Raw genomic sequence first — 17,929 nt, forward strand, 5'->3', positions numbered from 1 at the left:
TGTTGAGAAACGCGTCATTGGATCCGACGCCATAAAACACCGCTTGCACCGAGGCGCCGGAGATGCGCAGCGGTCCCTGCGGTGGCGGCGGTGGCGGCTCCATGCGCGGCACGTTGTCCTCCTCGTCGAATAACGCCGCGGCGCGCTGCGCCCAATACTCATCGTGATCCATTGTCGTTGCTGCAACTCTGTTCGCGCCCTCCGAGTTTCGCGCTCGCCGATCGGCGAGAAACTCGCGGGCGGGCACTTCTGTTACAGGCATGTTGTTTTTAGTTGTATATTGTTCGTAGGTATATTGTTGTTAGTCGAATGTCGCCCGCATTTATGTATGAACAAAGTAACAACAAACCTGCCGCGCATTCGAGACGGTGCAACCGCCGCTAGTCAACTTGCTTCCTTCGCCGTCGGCTGCGCGATGGCGCCGCCCCATGATGACGACGACTGTCCGCCTACAGCCGAGACAGTCACCACGGCAGTGCGGAAGGAGCGCCGCCGCCAGCGCCAGCGGCGGGAGCAACGCGCCATTGATGCCGCCTTAGCGGCGGACCGAGCCGCCAGATCAGGGTGGGTGCGCCGGACGGCCCGCCCAGAGTCGTTGCGCGTGCTGGACGATGGCACGGTGCAGTTCAAGATGCGCCAGTGGCACGGCACGTGGAGGTGGCTAGTCCACGAAGACTCGGGCTCAGAGACAGAAGGCATGACCACCGAGGTCGCGGACGAGCACTCGGTGTACATCGAAAGCCTGGGCGGCCGGTACGTCTGGGACGAGGATCGCTCGTGCTGGAAGTGGACCGTGTACGTCGACTAGAGCACCTCCCTCCTCACTGCTCCGTGCGCGCCTGACGCCCAGTCGACACACCTCCCGGTGCGCCCATGGCCTCCGTTGCAGTGGCAGTGCGGGCTGCAGGGGGCCCGGCGGCCGGCCCTCAACGTGTGCCAGTGATGGCCCTAGGGAGGAGTGCACTGAGGGCGGTACATTATAGATCCTGTGGCATGAGACTGTCCCGCTCGCCATGCGCCCGCGGCTGTGGTGTGGCGAGTGTGCAGTGAACGCACGAGAGAGGGGCGGAACGAGCCGTAGACGGCTCTAACCCAAACCTAACCCGAGACTAACCCGAGACTAACCCGGCGCTAACCCGGGCTGCTCGGGGGCATACGTTAGGATGGGTTAGTCTCGGGTTAGTGCCGGGTTAGTGCCGGGTTAGTGCCGGGTTAGCGTCGGGTTATGGTAACCCGTTCTAACCCGTGCTGACCCGTGCTGGGTTAGTGTGGCTTAACCCGGTGGAACCCACGGCTAACCCGCGCTTCCTGACAGACTCACAAAAGAAAAATCTGGTCGCGCCAGGACTCCAGCCCACGGCCTCAAAACTGGCGAGGGATGTCGCGGCGGGTGAGTTCAGCCGAGCTGGCGGCGCACGCCACCAACGAAAGCTGCTGGATCGTCATCCACGGCGACGTCTACGACGTCACCGACTTTCACCACCCAGGCGGCAACGACCGCCTCTTCGAGCGCGGAGGCCGAGACGCCTCCGCCGCCTTTGACGCGATCGGGCACTCCATGCACGCGACAAAGCACATGCAGGCCCTGCGTGTCGGCCAGCTTGCTCCGTCGCCGGACGCCGCCGCCGCCTCGACTTCGCACCTCCCGCCTGCGCCCGCGGCGCCACGCCTCACGCACGCGGACCTGCCCGCGGCGGCGAGCGCGTCATTGGACCGAGCCGAGGGCGGTGGGATCGCAGCCTCCTCGGGCCGGCCTCCGCCCACCGTCCCGCCCGCCCGCCCCGCCTTGACCTCGCTCCGGGTGGGGGCGGCGGAGCTGGCCGGAGCAGCGAGCGGCGGCGGCATCCGCGCGGGAGGCGGCGGCGTCGGCAGCGGTGCAAACAGCGTCGACGGCGCCTTTCCAGGCGGCGGCGGGAGTTTGGAGCCCGACTCGCAGCGGTGGGTCCTCAAGTCGGCCGTCTTCCACCGCGCTCCTCGGCCGCAGGACCGGCTCTGGTCGACTCGGTGCCGCGGCTTCCTGCCGGCGAGGAACCCGCCCGAGGAGGTGCCGCAGCCGTACAAGCTGCTCACCGAGCTGGTCGAGGGGCTCCCCGCCGCGCTGGCCGAGGGCTCCTTCCGGCGCCTGGTCGACGCCCGCGCCGCCGACTTCGCGCCACTCGAGGCGGCCATCCGCGCGGAGCGGGACGAGGCGCTGCTCGAGCGCATCCACTCGCTCTACGGCTACATCGGCAAGGGGTGCGCGCTCGAGCCCCCCCACCCACCCACCCACCCACCCACCACCTCCCCACCCACCACACACACACACAGCCTTCTTCCTCTCCCGTCACCCCCTCTCTTCTTCGCAGGTACGTCCTCGAGCCCCCCGCGAGCAGCGGGCCCCGCCCCTCCGCCTCGGCCGCACCGCCCTCCCCGCCGCCGCTCGGCCGCGTGGCGACGGCGCACGCATCGCTCGGAGACGGCCCGCGGGGCGGGCACATACCCCGACCCTTCTCGGAAGCTTCCCCCCGTAGGCGCCGGCCTCGCTCGAGGCGCTCGCGCCCGCACGGCCCGCACGGCCCGCCACGGCCGGCGCCGCAGACACTGGAGCCGAGCCCGCGCCGCCGCAGCGCACCACCGCAGCGGGCGCCACGCCCGCCGCCGCCGACGCTCCCGGAGCGACGTCCCCCGGCGGCGGGAGCAGCGGAGGAGCAGCCGTCGCGCCGTCGCCGCCGCCGACGGCGCCGACGCTTGCCGCGCCGGTGCCGCTCGAGCCCGAGGCCAAGGTCGTTCCAAAGTTCCTCTCGGACGGCTGGCTGGCGGTGTCTGCGCGCGTGGGTCGGCAGCCGACCATCGACTACGCCAACTGCGTGCTCTTCAACTTTGCGCTGCTGCACCCGGCGGGCGGCGTCACTCCGCACACCGCTGCGAACAGCGTCTCCTCACACCTTCTAGCTGCGGACAGGAGGGCGGCATCACGCCGGACAATGTGCGAATCCTCAACCGCTTCACTGGCGCGCGACACGGGGCTCTCTCGGCCCCACCGCACGGCCACGCCACGCTCCACTGCCCGCGTCCCTGTAGGCTTGCTCGACGAGGAGTGGTTCCTCAAGACCCACGTCATCATCGAGTCCGAGGCGGCGGGCGTCGTCTCGGCCGTCTACGACGCCGCCGCCGCAGTCCGGCGTTGCGACCTCGACCGCCTGCTCGCCCAGCTCACCTGGCTGGAGCAGGCGTATAATATAATAGAATAGAATAGAATATAATATAATATAATATAATATAATCACCTGGCTGGAGCAGGCGCTCTCGCACGTCGCGTCAAACACGCTGCGCCTCATGTTCGAGCGGCGCGACGAGGACCGCCGCCCACGGCGGCGAGACACTGCCGTCGCGCAGCCCTCACCGCCCGCTGTTGCGCCGCAGGACGGCTTCATGTGCGAGCCGGACGCCTTCTTCCACCGCGTGCGGCCGCTCATCTCTTCGTGGACGGCCCTCTTCGAGGGGCAGTACGACGACTCTTCCGCGCTGCACGACCTCACCTCCCAACTCGAGGCGCTCGACCGGCCGGAGGCGCGACGCGTGCAGTAAGCCTCCACCAAGCGTCACGACACGGCTCTCTCTCAGGCGGTCGAGCGGCTCGAGGCGGCGGCGGCGGCGGCCGGGTCCGGCCTGCCCGACCTGGCCCGCCCGCGACCCCTCGCCGGCGTGTCGAGGCTACGCCTACGACACGTCCACGGCGCGTCCCGTAGGCGCCGCACCGTGAGCACCTCCGCCGCCGCATCGCCTCGCTGCAGCGGCGCAAGAGGCTGTGCGGCCCGTCGGGCGCCATGTCGGCCATCCTAGACACTTCCTAGACACTTCCTAGACACTTCCTAGACACTTCCATGTAGGCGCCATGTCGGCCATCCTCCCGCTCTGCGACGGTTTCCTCGGCATCTCGATGTCGTCCGAGGCGCTCGGCGCGATGCTCAAGGCCTTCGAGCAGTACATGCCCGCGCCGCACCGCGATTTCCTCGACGACGTGCGCCGCCGCCCCCTCCGCCCCCTCATCGTCCGGCTGCGGGAGGCGGCGCGCCGTGCGGGCAGCGGCGTCGGCAGCAGCGGCGGCGGCTCGCCGGCGTCGCTGTCTGCGACCGCCGACACGGGCGGTCCGCACGTCTCGCCGTCTCCAGGCGGCGGGCGCGGCGGCGGCGGCGGCGAGGAGGCGATGGCGTCGGGCGGTGGTGCGGCGGGAGTGGGTGCCACGGCGGGCGCGGGCGCCGGCGCGGCGGAGGACGAGTCGTGGCCGGAGTGTGCCATGGCGACGTTCGAGGGCGACGAGGCCTTCCACGAGGCGGGCTCGGCCTCTGCCTCGCCGTCTCGCGGAGCATTCGGTCAACCTTCTCGCAGCTTTCCCACAGGCGGCCGTCGAGTCGCTGGTCGACCACTACAATGCGGTTGTGCGGCGCGTGCTCGACTTTCGGTGGCGCCACCTCTCGTACATCGAGGAGTACGTCATCAAGCCCTCGGGCGGGATGGCCACCGCGCGGGGCACGGGCGGCACGCCCGCCTTCGCCTACCTCAACCAGCACATCAACGACACCGAGGCGGCCCTCATTCCGACCCTCACCTCGTCGCCGCTCCTCCGCCCCCCCGCCGCACACGCCCCGCCGGATTGGAAGCTGCCGGCTGCCGCCTTCGCCGAGGCTGCCCTCACGCTCCACGCCGGCCAGCGCCTCGGAGCGGAGCACGCGGCGGCCGGCGAGCTGTGGGCGGTGACAGACGAGCGGGGCCTGCTGCCCGCGCGACCCCCGCTCGACCTCGACGGCCTGCCTGCTGCGTGGCGGGCCGCCGTGCGCCTGCTGCGACGGCTGCCCGGCGCGTGCGTCCCTCCCCCAACCTTCCGCTCGCTCGTCGCCGCCGCTGCGGCGCGCGGCGACTTCCCCCCGCCCGCCGCGGTCGCCGCGCTGCCCAGCGAAGACTCCGCGGAGCGAGCGCGTTGCGTGACCGCTTACGTGCTCGCGGGCTGGCGCGCCGCCAAGCCGCCTCCCCAGCGCGAGCCTCCCGGCCTCGCTGCCTCCCCGGAGGCGCATCGTCGTTCGTACGCCGAGGGCGGCGCCGCGGCGAGGCGCGGCTGGTGGTGCCGCGCCGCTCTCGCGCGGAGCCAAGCCTGCCTCGCGACTGTTCTCCTCACTTCTGGCCCGTCTGCCCGGTAGGTGCCACCGCCACCCGCGCCACGACGACCAGCTCGACGACCCTGCCGCACCCGACGACGCGTCGCCGCCCCCGACGGCGGACCGCGACACCGAGGAGACGCCGCCCGCGCCGCTGCTCCTTCTGCACGCGGCCCTCTGCGGGAGGGTGGACCGGCCGTCTCGTTTTGGGGTTGCGGAGCTGCTTCTCTACAATTGGCGGCTGCTACCGCCGCTCGGCGGGGACGAGCCCGCCGAGGGCGAGGGCGAGGGCGAGGGCGGGGCCGAGGGCGAAGGAGACCGGCCTTCGCTACGCAGGATGCGGCGCGTCGTGCCGTGCCAGCGGTTCGTGTGCTTTGAAGAGGAGGACTGGTTTGTGCGGCTGCACGTCACGCTCGCCGGCGAGGCGGTGCGAGGCTTCCTAGACACCTCCTAGACACTCTCCTAGACACTTCCCATCCTCCGGGGTCCCACGGGCGCCTCCGCGCCTCACAGGGTCGCTTGGTCGAGGCGGCGCGGCACTGTGTGGGCGCCTGCGACACGAACGAGCAAGTGCGCGCGCTGCAGTCGCTCGAGGGGGCGCTTGAGACCCTCGTCAGGGTGAGGGGGCGCGGGGCCTTCCTCCCCTCCCCCGAGCTCTCCCACTGATTATGGCTGAGCTCCCCAGGTGCACTATGTCGCCGGCATTGGCCAGGCGCCTGGCGCCGACGCGCCAAAGGTCACGCCGGCGCTGCTGATGGGGCGGATGCACCGCTTCTTGCCGCCGTCGCCGCCGGAGCTCGGCCTCGCCTCGGAAGCGGAGGCGCGCGCGGTGCGGGTCTACTGTGCGAGCGGCATCGACCAGCCGATGGTGCTGCACTTGCTCGGCGTGCATCGCGGCGGCCACGCCATCGGCCGCTTTCGCGAGTGGCAGGCCTCTGCCGATCTGCCCACGCCACACCGCGCGTTCCTCGCCGACGTGCGGTGCTGCACGCCCATGCGCGAGCGCGTCGAGGCGGCTGTCGGCGGTGAGCGGCTCGCGGTGCAGGAGCTGGCGCGGCTCGAGCTCGCGCACAACTCGTGCATCGACATGGCGCTCCGCCTCTTCACTCGCCGGTATGAGCTCGTGCGCGCGCTTCTCGGCGTCGACGCGCTCGCCACCAGCTGGCAGCACGAGCGTGGCCTCATCCAGGAGGCGCGGCTGAGGCTGCTCGTGGAGCGACGCGAGATGGAGGGGCCGCGACGCGGCCTCCCCACACGCGCCCATGCCTACAAGCGCGAGCCCACCGAGCGAGGCCGGTGAGGGCCTCGGCGAGCGTGCTGCGCAAGAGAGACGTGTGGTTTGTGTCTGCCGCTTGCTACGTACGGCTTTACAGAGGTTGCACTGTTGAGCAGAGTCTTATACTGAATATGAGCGAACGCACCGATATAACGCAACGACCAACGTCCGACGACGGGCTCGAAAAATAAAGCCGTATATGCCGAGCCCCCGCGAGACACACTGTACGCGCGGTCTATACTGTATACACGTACGGCTACGGGGGCTACACGGCTCTATGGACTATACCTTTCTGAGTGACATAGGAAGGCATATGCATCCCTTCAGCTTCACAGGTCACAACTCTTCCTTGAGCAGGCTTCCGGCGGGAAAGCTATCACCGGCCGCCTCGAGCGCGTAGCCTGCAGGCCGCTGGCTCAGCCTGTTTGTCTCGTAGCCCATGAAGAGCACGATGATGTATCGAACCCCCCGCGTGATCGGGTGACCGCCGTGCTCCACCTTGCCCGGAAAAAGGACGGCGTGGCCGGCGGCGGGCGCGTCGACCGCACGGCCGAGTCCGCGGAACCACGTCCCTCCGCCGTCGTACTCTCCGGGGTCGTTGAGGGCGATGGTGAAGCTGAGCAGCGACTGGTCCGTGTGCGTGGGCAGGGAGGCCTGCTTGGTCGCGTCGTACCGCACGAGGAAGCAGTCGAGGACGCGCAGAGAGCTCGCCAGGGGAGCCGCCTCGGGGTAGCACGCCGAGAGGGCAGGGAGCAGCAGCGTGCGCAGCGCCTCGTTGAAGGACGGGAGCAGCTCGTCGAGCGACGTCAGCGGAATGTCCGTCGTCGCCACCGAGTGGTGCCTCGCCGTCGTCCAGCCGCCGGACCGCGCCGCCCATGCCTCGGCCGCTGCGATGTAGCGCTCGCAAGTCGGCTTGGGCAGCAGCGGCCGCTGCGACACAAACACCCTCGGCCGCTCGCCAAAGGTCTCCGCTCCCGCTTGCAAGTCAACTGACTCGGGCCGGCTGCCATAGGAGCCCTCCGGAAGAGGGATGGCGGTGAACTCGGACGCGAAGGTGCCGCCGCCCGGTGCTCCACCACTCCTCGGTGCTCCGCCACCAAAGAGGTCGACCGTGATCTGATCGGCGGACCTCGGAGCGAGGGGGAAGGCGGCTGCACGCTTCGCTTCGGCCCGGAGAGCCGCGTGCGACGGGGCGCGCTGGACGCCCGCAGCGTACACGAGCGACGACTCTGCGAGCTCGCCGGCGAAGAAGAGGGACGTCCCGAGGTCGTTCCAGACATCGCCGCTCGCCGGCGAGAGCCGGAGGGCCTGGGCGAAGGCGGACGTGGCGGCGTCCTGCGCCTGAAGCCTCGACGCGAAGTCGACCGCGAGAGGGGCGCCGGGGTCGCGCATGCGGGCCACTTGTCCGTTGAGCGTCTGGCCGCGCTGGTGTAGCATGGGGGCGGACGCGTCCGCGAGCATCGCTCTGGAGGCTGGGAGGGACGGGTGATCGGGCACAGCTGCGGCAAAAGCCTCGAGGAGTGCAGCCGCCTCGCTGTCCTTGGCGTGGGTGTAGAGGAAGTTGAGGTGGAAGGAGAAGGCGTTCGGAGAGGAAGGGTCCGCGGCGCTCGCGTGCTGTAGCAGCCGAAGCGCGTCTCGCTCGAGGCCTTTCCGCTCGAGGAGCTCGAGCGCCTCGTTGGAGCACTCGAGCGCAGACATGGAGCCGCCGCTGAGCACCAGGCGTGTGGGTGCTGAAAGACCATCCGGCGGCTCCTCGCCGGCGGAGTCGGCGCCGGCCCTGCTGCCCGCCGGCTCAGCGGACTCGGCAAGCGAGCACGCGGCCGAGGAGGGGCGTGGAATGAGCGCCGCCCCCGCGCACAGCATCACGTCGTCTCCGCCCCGCCCGGCGCGGTTGGCATGCCATTCGACCTCCTCCAGCGTGGTCGTCGCTCGCATCGCCTCCGACGTGCACGTCTGGCAGAGCGCGCCGCCCCGCAGCGTCGCCTCATTGTCCGCGAAGCGAACCTTGTGGAGGCGCACCGTCGCCCCGCGGCTCGCGATCGCCCCGCCAGAGCCCAGCACCGCCCGGTTGGCCTCGAAGGCGCACTCTGACGCGTCGAGGGTGGCGCCCGGGAGGAGGAGCAGCGCGCCGCCCCCACTGAGCAGCGAGCGGCCGCCGCGCAGCGTGACGCGCCGCAAGGTGAGCGTGGCGTTCGCCCCGACGACAAAGAGGCGAGAGGCGCCGCCCGCGTCGAGCACCGCCCGCCTGCCCTCTGCGCCGCCGTCCGCCTCGACGGTCAAGTGCGCGCCGCCCGGCACCAGCACGCCGCTTCTGTCGCCTTCGGCGTGCCGGAGCCGAAGCGCGCGCCCCGCGGGCAGCCGCACGACGCAGGCGGGGCCGGAGGACGAGGACGGTTCGGACGCTGTCGTCGAGGCGCGGGACGCGAGCGACGGGAAGGCGGCGAGGAAGTGGCACGGGCCCTCTGCCACCGCCTTTGCCTGCGCCGCCACCGCCTCCCTGTCCCGGATGGCGATGTCGTCATCAAACTCTGTGCCGGGGACGACGACCTTACTCCCTTCGAGTCTGCCGCTCTCACACGAGCGACGCACGGCTTCCGGCACCGCGATGGACGGCTGCAGGGCCCGAGCCGCGTCTCGCAGCTCGCACACGGACGGTGCGCCCGGCCGTGCCGCCGCCGCCGCCGCCATCGCGGCCCTTTCCGGCACGCCCGAGGCCACGAGGCTGACACGCAGGCTGGCGAGCTGGAGAAACGGCTGCGCGTGCCACGGAAGCAGCTCAGTCACATCTTCGTACGCGCGCAGCGCTGCCTCGAGCTCGCGGCGCTGGACCGCCGTCTGGGCGAGGAGGAGGAGGGCCTGGCTGCTGTGCACGTCGAGGGCCGCGGCGCGTAGCATCGTCGCGGCGGCATCCTCGAAGCCTCCTGAGGCCGCCTGAGCCTTTCCGAGGTCGAGGAGCACGGTCAACTTTGTGGGATCGAGCTCTGCGCTGGCGGCGAACGAGGCGGTGGCCTCGTCCCACCGCTCTTGGTCGGCGAGCGCGCGGCCCAGAAAGTAGTGAGAGTCCCACCGCGTCGCGTCTGCGGCGATGGACGCGCGGAAGAGCGCCATGCCTCCCTCCACGTCCTTCCGCACGTGCATGGCTATGTTGCCGCGGAGCATGAGCGCCTCTCCCGGCAGGCCCTGCTCGGCCTGCTTCAGCAGCGAATCTGCGCGGTCGCCATCGCCCCTGCGAGCGGTCGCGCGTGCCTCCGCAATGAGCTCGGCGGCAGTCTGAGCAGCAGCGGCCCGTCGGACGGCGAGGACGGCGAGGATGGCGGCGAGCCAACGAGATTGCATTTTTCGGTCGCGCAAGAATAACGCCTGCGTGAATGTGAGGCTGATGACTGCACTCCAAGTGCTCCAAGTGCCTACGCTGAGCGGAGCTGGGAATAGGATTATTGGGCTCAACCCGGTTTGCCTCTCGCACCCCGTCTGTTTTCCTTTCCTTTTTTCTCTACAACACCCTCTCTTTTCCTCTCTATTTTCCGGGAAAACTGCGTGGAAATCGTCAAATTTTTGGCTCTGAGCCGAGTCTGAGGCTGGTTTGGGCCCCAAATCAGCCAAATTTTAGGCCAAATCGTCAAAATGCCGGGAATTTCGCGGAGAACCCGTGTATACCTGGAAATTACCCTGCGACCGCCTGGGTATTTTGTCGATTTCCTCAATTTTGCCTCAGATTTTGCCCCAGACCAGCTCTCAGACTCAGGGAAACTCGCGAGTTTCCAGAATGGAGCACCAAACACCCTCTGTTTTCCCTGGAAATTTCCGGAAACGCAAAGTGCTGGGGACCCTCTGGTGTTTTCCTTTTTGTTTTCCGGAAAACTGGGTTGAGCCCAAAATAGGAATCCTAGGACCGCCGCAAGCGGCGTGGCGTGGAGCGATTGAGCATCCCTCCGGGGGCCCCTCTGCGCCGGGGAGGCGTTGTTGGAGGCTAGGACGCAAGCGTCCGTCGCCCTTTTCAAACTCGGGGCCCACTCCGCTACGCTCCGACGAAAGCCCCGAATTTGGTTTTGGAGGGCCTAAAAGTTTAAGGTGTTGCTGCGCAGAAGGGGTCGGACACAGGGCGCAGCTCATGCTAAGAGCTAGAAGGGGAGATAGAGAGAACAACCACCCCTGTCTCGTTATTGCGCACACCAACACCGTCACACCAAAAAGCTCTGTCCTCCGATCAAAATCGGCTCCTCACTCAGGCTCTCAGGGGGGTCACTCAAGGCACAAGGGGGTCACAAGTACTCGAGTACCGAGTCCCTGTCTAGCTGCCACGTTCAAAAAGTCAGGACGCACGGCGGCAGTGATGGTGCTATTCGATCCACGGACGGGCATGATCAAGTGGAAAGTGGAGAGAGGGCGGTATGGGGTAGTAGAGCAGGCGCTTTGTGGGTGTGGCGGGTATGGGCGGCGGCGTTGGGTTGCCGGCCGAATCGTTAGCGGAGCTCCTCCCTCAAGCTCGATCACGCATGTGACGCAGCCACATTGACGTGTCGCCCCCTAGGAGCTAGGTCGTCCCCCAGCGGCGGTGCTGCGCGGGAGGCGGCCGCGGGACGCTGGGCTCGATCAGCGGCTTCCCCTCAAGTTGCGCCGAAAGCACGGATTTGGCGGACGTTCCTGGTTTCAACTTTACGGATGTCTTGGGCCTCTTGGCACCAGCTGAAGGCTTGCACGGGCCAGATCGCCCCCTCTCGCCACGTATTCGGATTTTGCTATTTGTTCGTGTGGGGGTATTCCGGATTTGTCAATGGTACCACGCGTCTGCGACGCGGGCGCCTTGCTTGCGGGCAGAGCCCTCGAGCAGAGCCCTTAGCCACCCTTTACATACATCTTGCCGCGGTCAAAATAACTTGACGTTCGTTTCTTTCTTTCTTTCTAGTTGATGCAGCCCGAACGAGTAGTGGCCTGATATGGATGTAGGAAGGCGAAGAACAGTCCGGACTGGCGCCAAAAGAGAAAAACCCGCATCGCAATCACGCTCACGGGGGAACCTGGACGAGATCTCTTTACGCTCTCGGGCCGAAGCCGGCGTCGTGGTAGGCGCTGACCTGCTGTTGTGTCGCCATCGATGCCGTTCCCCGACACCATCCCCGAGCTCCGCTCCTCGTGGAGTGCTGTCGAGGGCCTTGGCCTCGAGGCGCGGCTCCACCGCAGCCACTTTCCTGCCACTCCGCCCTCGCCGCTGCCCTCGCCGCCGCTCCCTCGCCGCCCTCGCCCTCACCGACGCTTGCCTCCATCCACCCAGGCGGTCGGAGTCTTGTTCTTCAAGCGGATCTTCGAGATTGCACCCGGAGCGCTCGAGCTATTCTCCTTTCGGGACGTCCCCGCGCCCGAGCTCTACGAGTCGGCGAAGCTCAAGTCGCACGCGCTCAAGGTGATGAACACGGTCGGCGTCGCCGTCTCAATGCTCGACGACGTACCCGCTCTGCTGCCGGTGCTCGAGGGCCTCGGGAAGAAGCACGTCGACTACGGCGTCGTGCCGGCCCACTACGAGGTGGTCGGCCAGGCCCTCCTCGACACGCTCGCTCTCGGGCTCGGCGACGCCTTCACGCCGGAGCTGAAGGCTGCGTGGGCCGAGATCTACGGCGTCGTCTCCTCCACGATGATCAAGGGCGCAAACAAGGTGCCCGCGCCGGCCTACACCGAGCACGGCAGCTACGCGACCCACTCCGGCGCCGACCTCGGCGCCATCAAGGACTCGCAGGCCAACGCGGAGAGCTGGTATACCTCCCCAGATTGCATGCCCCAGAGCGTGCGCTCGTGCGTCTCGTCGCTCATGCCCACCAAAAGCGCCTAGGAAGCCCGCAGGCTCGAACGCCGACATGTAGCATATTAGCTCCTCCGCCACACGCATTTAGTCGAGATGCGCTGACGGGGCGGTACGTCTTGTGTGGTCTTGCTTTTGTGCTCCATTGCTGGTTGGGCTGTCTCAGGGCGAGCTCGCATGTGGCTCGTCGCGAGTACAGTTTCTCTGGAGCTTTCGGTTAGGTTCGTGTGTTTCGCGAATCGAAACATGTGAATTTTCATGATCATGTTCATGTGTGATGTGTCATGTGAGATGTGTCCGTCTAAACTGCCATCTGCCAACTGCGGTCTAGCCGGTACTGGGTTGGCGTTGGTTTTTTACAGTAGCCATTTGGAGCCGACGGCTTGAGGCACATTGTGCTTTGTGGGGTTGGCACTCCCATCGACCCTCACCATGATGACCTCCTGTGCGGTCTCTGACTCTGTGCGATGGACACCAGTGGGTGTGGCTGTTGGGACCACACATTAGCCAGGGTACGGTACGCACTAGCCACTACGCATTCGAAGGCTGGGTAAGCAGTAGAGGTCGATACTCGACGCGTCGTCGCGTCCCCCAGGCCCAGCCCTACATGGGGGGACAGGACGTCCAGCTCCAGGAGGCTCCAGCGACACCGGCCAGGGCTACAATAGTGCCAGTGAGGCGGAGGCGCGAGTCGGAAGGCTGCGTGCTGCGACCGTCAAGTGTTTTCGTCATCTCCCACCCACCCAACCAAGCGGCGGCTCTCTCTCTCTCTCGCTCGCAGCCCAGCCCCTCTCGCGCGGGCGTCGCCGCAGCCGCAGACCCGGGCCTTTCCTACCCGCACTCTCGCCGCTCACTTCTGCTCAAGTGCTCAAATGCCAGCCCTGCAGTTTGCCTCAAGGACGTACGAGTTCATAGCGGATGGGATCATCACGCATCCCGGACAAGCAGTCGTCCAGTCGCGCCCGTCTCTGCCACCTGCGATTTTATCGTCCGAGACTATCGCAAGACTCCGCTGTCCATGGAGACGGACCTCCCTTTCGCAGAGCGGCTCGCCGCCTTGGCAAAGCGCGCAAACGCTGCAGGCGCCACCGGCTGCGCTGCTGCACTCTTTGCGGCAGCCTTTGCCGTCGGTGGCCGCGTCGAGGAGCGTGTGGCGACTGCCAACATGCATCTCAAGGCTGGAAACGCGACGCTCGCAAAGACAGAGTACCAGACTATGCTCGCAGACCCGTCGCTCCCTCCCAAGGTGCGTCAGATGGTGGAACGCAAGCGAGACGAAGCCGCCGCCGCCCTCGCCAAGAGCGGCCTCGAACCTGGCACTCTCTCTCAGTCGACCACGCAGCAGCTGCGCACAGAGGCGAGATGGCGAAAGGCTGAGTCCACTGGCCCCGTCGTGGCCGACGAGCTCAAGGCCTTTGGCGCAAAGGCGAACCGGAAGGGCGCCCATGCCCTCGCTCGTGACGTCTACTCAGCAGCATTTGCCCTCACCGACCGGCTCGACAACCGCATCTCTTCAGCCAACATGCGGCTCAAGGCGCACCTGGGTTCTGTGCATCCTGCGTTTGCGCACCCCGATCTCACTTACCCGCCTGCGGCCACGTGACAGATGGGTGACGAAGCCAGCATCCGCATCGCGGCCGGCGAGTATGACCAGGTCGCTGCAACGGCGGCGGCCCCCGGTAAGGCGCTGCCCAAGGCGCAGGCGACCCTGCTGCGTCGGAAGCGGGCAGAGGCCTCTGCGGCGCTGCTACACCTTGGGTGCCGCGACGACGTGCTGCTGATTGCGTTCGGTCCGATGGCCGACCCGCTCCTTCCGGCAGCCGCGGTCGCCCTGTCCTCAACCTGCCGCGTCGTTTGGCGGGCAGCACGCCCGACGCTCCGGGCGCTCAAGGCGTGGCACGCTGGTGCCGGCGCCCTGTGCGGCAAGATTGGCTCTCAGCCGCAAGCCCGCCACCTCCCGATTGAGTGCTCACCCGCTGGCCTCAAAAAGGCGGACGCGCTCTGCTTCAAGAATGGCGCGGCCCTCACGCCGGCCGATGCTGCGACCCTCGGCCACCTGATCGAGTGCGGCTCCTTTTCCGGGCTGGGGTCACTCGACCTCGACAACACGCGGCTCGATCGCGCGGGGGTGAGAACGGTTGTCCAGGGAATCGCCGGTGGCACGCTCCCGCGTCTGCGCAGCATCAACTTTGGTAATCACGAGGTCGGCGACGCGGTGCTCGTGGCGTTGGCGTCCTCGCTCGGCGCGGACCCGACCAACGTGCTGCCGTGGCTCACGGAGCTTCATCTCTACGGAACGAGCGTCGGCGACGAGGGCGTGTGCGAGCTCCTGACGGCCGCGACTGTGGGCGCGCTGCCCCGCCTGGAGCTGCTCTCGCTGGACGGCAACAAGGGGGTCCGTAGTCGCAGCGCCGTGACCCTCGTGGACGCGTGCGCTCAAGGCGCGCTGCCGCGGCTCCGGGACCTCAAGCTCGCCTGGACCTCCATCGACGACGTCGCCGTCGCGGCGATGGCAAAGGCCGGCGCCTCGGGCGGCTTTGCGAGGCTGGAGGGGCTGCACGTCGAGGGCAACGACGGCATCACTTTGGAGGGCGTCGATGCACTCGCCGCCGCTCTCGAGGCGGGCGCCTTCCCGGCGCTCATGCACCTGTCGCTGCCGGGGAAGCACCAGGGCCGACCCGACATGCTGGCGCTGCGCGAGGCACGCGACGGGTTCTACTGCTGACGGAGTGTGCACGTCGCGCTGCACCGGCTGCCGACCTCTCCGGGCGAGAAAGGCGACCGCCGCTCCCCCTGCCACCCATCCGGAGCTCATCATGTCAGGAAAGCGATCAAGAAACCGGAACCAGACCGAAGGTTCACCCTGACGGGCGGGGGACGGGGCCCTAGGGAGCCGGGCAAAGTACACATTAGGCAGTCGTGTATGTACGTGACGTGTGGTGTCGCGTCTGTGTCCACTAGCTCCGAGTAGAGGGGGCGTTCTGCAGTTATAAGGTCCCTCGGGCCAGTTGGTTGGGGCAAACCCTGCCCACCCCCTAGAGCTCCAAGTAAGGCCCAGGTGTGGCCTAGGGCATCAGAAGGGACCAAGAGGAGTCCAGTCTGAGCCATAGAGACCATGTCTTTGCCCCCGAAGGTCGCGTTCAAATGCCCCGCCGGAACGGCCGTCTCAGTGGTGTCCGGCCGGCGCGATCACCGAGCTGTGACGCTCAGGGAAGACTGATGAGGTGCTGGTTTCTTTGCCCAGGGCTGGCCTACGGCCCGTGCTGGACCAGCTGAGCAAGGTTTGGGAAGAATCCCCCATTCAGATCCGGGGTGCTGGAGAGCTTGTTCAGCAGGATCCGGGGTGGGTCGAGCAGTTCTCACTTCCACAATGGGTGAGCTTCATACCTCAGGCCAGCCTCCCTCCTCACCCTTCGGCTTATGTGGATTCGAACCACCGCCGGGATGGAAGCTTCCTGCTTCCATCTTGAGAGACAGCGCCGCGCATCACCTGTATCAGAGCGTCGGGGAGGGTGGGCACTGTGTGCGCTTTTGTTGTGAGACAGAAGCAGGGGGGGGGGGGGGGGGAGCTTCCATGTGCAAGAGCAAGGCCGAGGGCGGGCCCTTTCGGGCTCGGGCCGCCCTCTCGCCCGCACCTCTGCGGGGCTTGCACGAGACAAGCCAAGGGATGGATGGGAGGACGGCACGATGTTGATATAAATAAATAAATACAACGGACATCCCAAGCTAGGGCTGGGTCGAGGACAGATGTTGATACGCAGCCTTTTGGCGCCAAGAGAATTTTTTCTGCTCAGTCATTCAGCGCACCATGCGAGGCGACCTCGCAAGGTTCACCACAGGCACTCACAGCCCTGCACTAATCAGCACTGCTCGAAATTTGATGCTTGGCCTACTACTGCCGTTCGCATCGGGCTATAGCGCGGCGACGCCGCGGCTGGCCGCCACAGCTCGCGTCACGCCGCTGCGGTTGTCGAATGCCGAGCCAGCTGTCAGCGGCCTCCAGGCCCTGCAGAGGAAAGCGCTGCCGTTTGCGCGCCCGCCGCTCGCGCCTCGAAGGAGGCGACCGCCGCCCGTGTGCAGCGCGAGCAAGGTTGGCTCTGTGCCGCTGGCGCTCGATCCGCATCGCTGGGTGCAGCTCGGCATCCTCTCGATGCTGGCTCTGCTGAGCGACTGGACGTGCTTCGCCACGGTGGCAGTGCCGTCCGAGTGGATGACGCTCGAGGGGCACGACGCTGCGGAGCTGATCGACATCTTCCTCGCCTCCAACGTGGTGTCCTGCTTCCTCTTCACCGACATCGCCGCGCGCCTCGGCCTCAAAAAGGTTGTGACGGGGGCGGCGACGATGATGGCGGGCGGCTGCCTGCTCCGCTCGGGCATCCCATTCGTGGAGCCCGCGATAGAGGTCATGCCCGGGTACGGCTGGGAGGTTGCGGGCACCATCCTGGTTGGCATGGCGCAGCCCTTTTTTCAGTGCACTCCGCCGCTCCTGTCCGCCACCTGGTTCGGCTCCTCCGAGCGGGCGCTCGCCACCGCCACGGCGATCAACTTCAACCAGGTCGGGATCGCCACCGCCTTCATCGTCGGAGGCCTCATGGCAAACTCGCCCGAGGGCATGCACGCCTACTTCGACGTACTCGCCTGCGTCTCGATCGCCGCCGCCGCCGCCACAGCCCTCCTCTTCCGGGACAGGCCAGAGACGCCGCCGTCCGCCTCGGCCGCCGCCGCCGCCGCCGAGCTCGCCGTCGCGCCGCCGCCCGCTCCGCGCCTCGAGTACCCGCGCAAGGCACTCGCCCTCCTCCGCTCTCCCGGCTTCGGCGTCGCGACCGCCTCTTTCGTCGCGTCGATCGGCTGCACGAACGTCGTCTCGGCCTTCACCGCGCCCGCCCTCGCGCGGGCTGGGCTGATGGACGGCACGCGCCAACCCTAACCCTAACCCTAACCCTAACCCTAACCCTAGCCCTAGCCCTCGCGCGGGCTGGGCTGATGGACGGCAGGCGCGAGCCCCGCCAAGGGAAGGGGAAGGCTGGGCAAGGGGAGGCTGGGCAAGGGGAGGGCTGGGCAAGGGGAGGGCTGGGCAAGGGGAGGGCTGGGCAAGGGGAGGGCTGGGCAAGGGGAGGGCTTGGCCGCGCCTCTTCTCACCGGCTGCGAGTGCCTCGCGCTGCAGGGATGCAGATCGACCTCGCCGGCGCGGGCTTCCAGCTCGCCATCGTGCTGGGCGGGATCGGGCTCGGCGGACTGGTCGACCGCAACAAGAACTTCAAGCTCGTCATCCTCTCCTGCCTCCTGTCGTCGGTACTTCCTAGACACTTCCAAGACACTTCCTAGACACTTCAAGCTCGTCATCCTCTCCTGCCTCCTGTCGTCGGTACTTCCTAGACACTTCCAAGACACTTCCTAGACACTTCAAGCTCGTCATTCTCTCCTGCCTCCTGTCGTCGGTACTTCCTAGACACTTCCTAGACACTTCCTAGACACTTCAAGCTCGTCATTCTCTCCTGCCTCCTGTCGTCGGTACTTCCTAGACACTTCCAAGACACTTCCTAGACACTTCAAGCTCGTCATCCTCTCCTGCCTCCTGTCGTCGGAACTTCCTAGACACTTCCTAGACACTTCCTAAAAAACTTACAGGCTCGTCATCCCTCTTCCTGCCTCCCGGTCGGAACCCCCCGGGCCCTTTGCGCCCCAACCCCCGGCCAATTCTTCTCCCATCTTCCCTCTTCCCTTCTC

At 67.2% G+C, this 17,929-nt stretch overlaps 5 protein-coding genes across 5 annotated transcripts in view; 4 read left to right on the plus strand and 1 right to left on the minus strand.

Moving 5' to 3' along the window:
- Nucleotides 1–1,378: 1,378 nt before the first annotated feature.
- EMIHUDRAFT_60965 (hypothetical protein) lies at nucleotides 1,379–1,603 on the plus strand (the record flags this gene model as incomplete). The annotated part of the gene is made up of 1 exon (XM_005794520.1): nucleotides 1,379–1,603. A coding segment is annotated over one exon (225 nt), but the record flags the coding sequence as incomplete, so codon positions are not given.
- Nucleotides 1,604–3,840: 2,237 nt separating this feature from the next.
- EMIHUDRAFT_461107 (hypothetical protein) lies at nucleotides 3,841–9,744 on the minus strand (the record flags this gene model as incomplete). The annotated part of the gene is made up of 4 exons (XM_005794521.1): nucleotides 3,841–4,337; nucleotides 4,589–4,817; nucleotides 6,010–6,398; nucleotides 6,789–9,744. 4 exons carry the CDS (start codon nucleotides 9,742–9,744, stop codon nucleotides 3,841–3,843), a joined length of 4,071 nt encoding a protein of 1,356 aa, XP_005794578.1.
- A 1,759-nt stretch (nucleotides 9,745–11,503) lies between these two features.
- On the plus strand, nucleotides 11,504–12,232 carry EMIHUDRAFT_194900 (hypothetical protein; the record flags this gene model as incomplete). Its single annotated transcript, XM_005794522.1, has 2 exons — nucleotides 11,504–11,551; nucleotides 11,681–12,232. The coding sequence occupies 2 exons, from the start codon at nucleotides 11,504–11,506 to the stop codon at nucleotides 12,230–12,232; spliced, it is 600 nt and encodes a 199-aa protein (XP_005794579.1).
- A 988-nt stretch (nucleotides 12,233–13,220) lies between these two features.
- EMIHUDRAFT_194901 (hypothetical protein) lies at nucleotides 13,221–14,927 on the plus strand (the record flags this gene model as incomplete). Its single annotated transcript, XM_005794523.1, has 2 exons — nucleotides 13,221–13,751; nucleotides 13,809–14,927. The coding sequence occupies 2 exons, from the start codon at nucleotides 13,221–13,223 to the stop codon at nucleotides 14,925–14,927; spliced, it is 1,650 nt and encodes a 549-aa protein (XP_005794580.1).
- Nucleotides 14,928–16,006: 1,079 nt separating this feature from the next.
- EMIHUDRAFT_461108 (hypothetical protein) overlaps nucleotides 16,007–17,929 on the plus strand; it is a gene marked incomplete at its 3' end in the record, with an annotated part of 2,580 nt that continues 657 nt past the window's right edge. The window contains exons 1-2 of the mRNA XM_005794524.1: nucleotides 16,007–17,060; nucleotides 17,375–17,494. Coding sequence (XP_005794581.1) covers nucleotides 16,011–17,060; nucleotides 17,375–17,494 — 1,170 coding nt within the window. The 5' untranslated portion in view covers nucleotides 16,007–16,010. The remainder of the gene's footprint in view (nucleotides 17,061–17,374; nucleotides 17,495–17,929) is intronic.

This window comes from Emiliania huxleyi (genome assembly GCF_000372725.1).
Source record: "Emiliania huxleyi CCMP1516 unplaced genomic scaffold EMIHUscaffold_1, whole genome shotgun sequence".
In the NCBI taxonomy this organism is placed as follows: domain Eukaryota; phylum Haptophyta; order Isochrysidales; family Noelaerhabdaceae; genus Emiliania; species Emiliania huxleyi.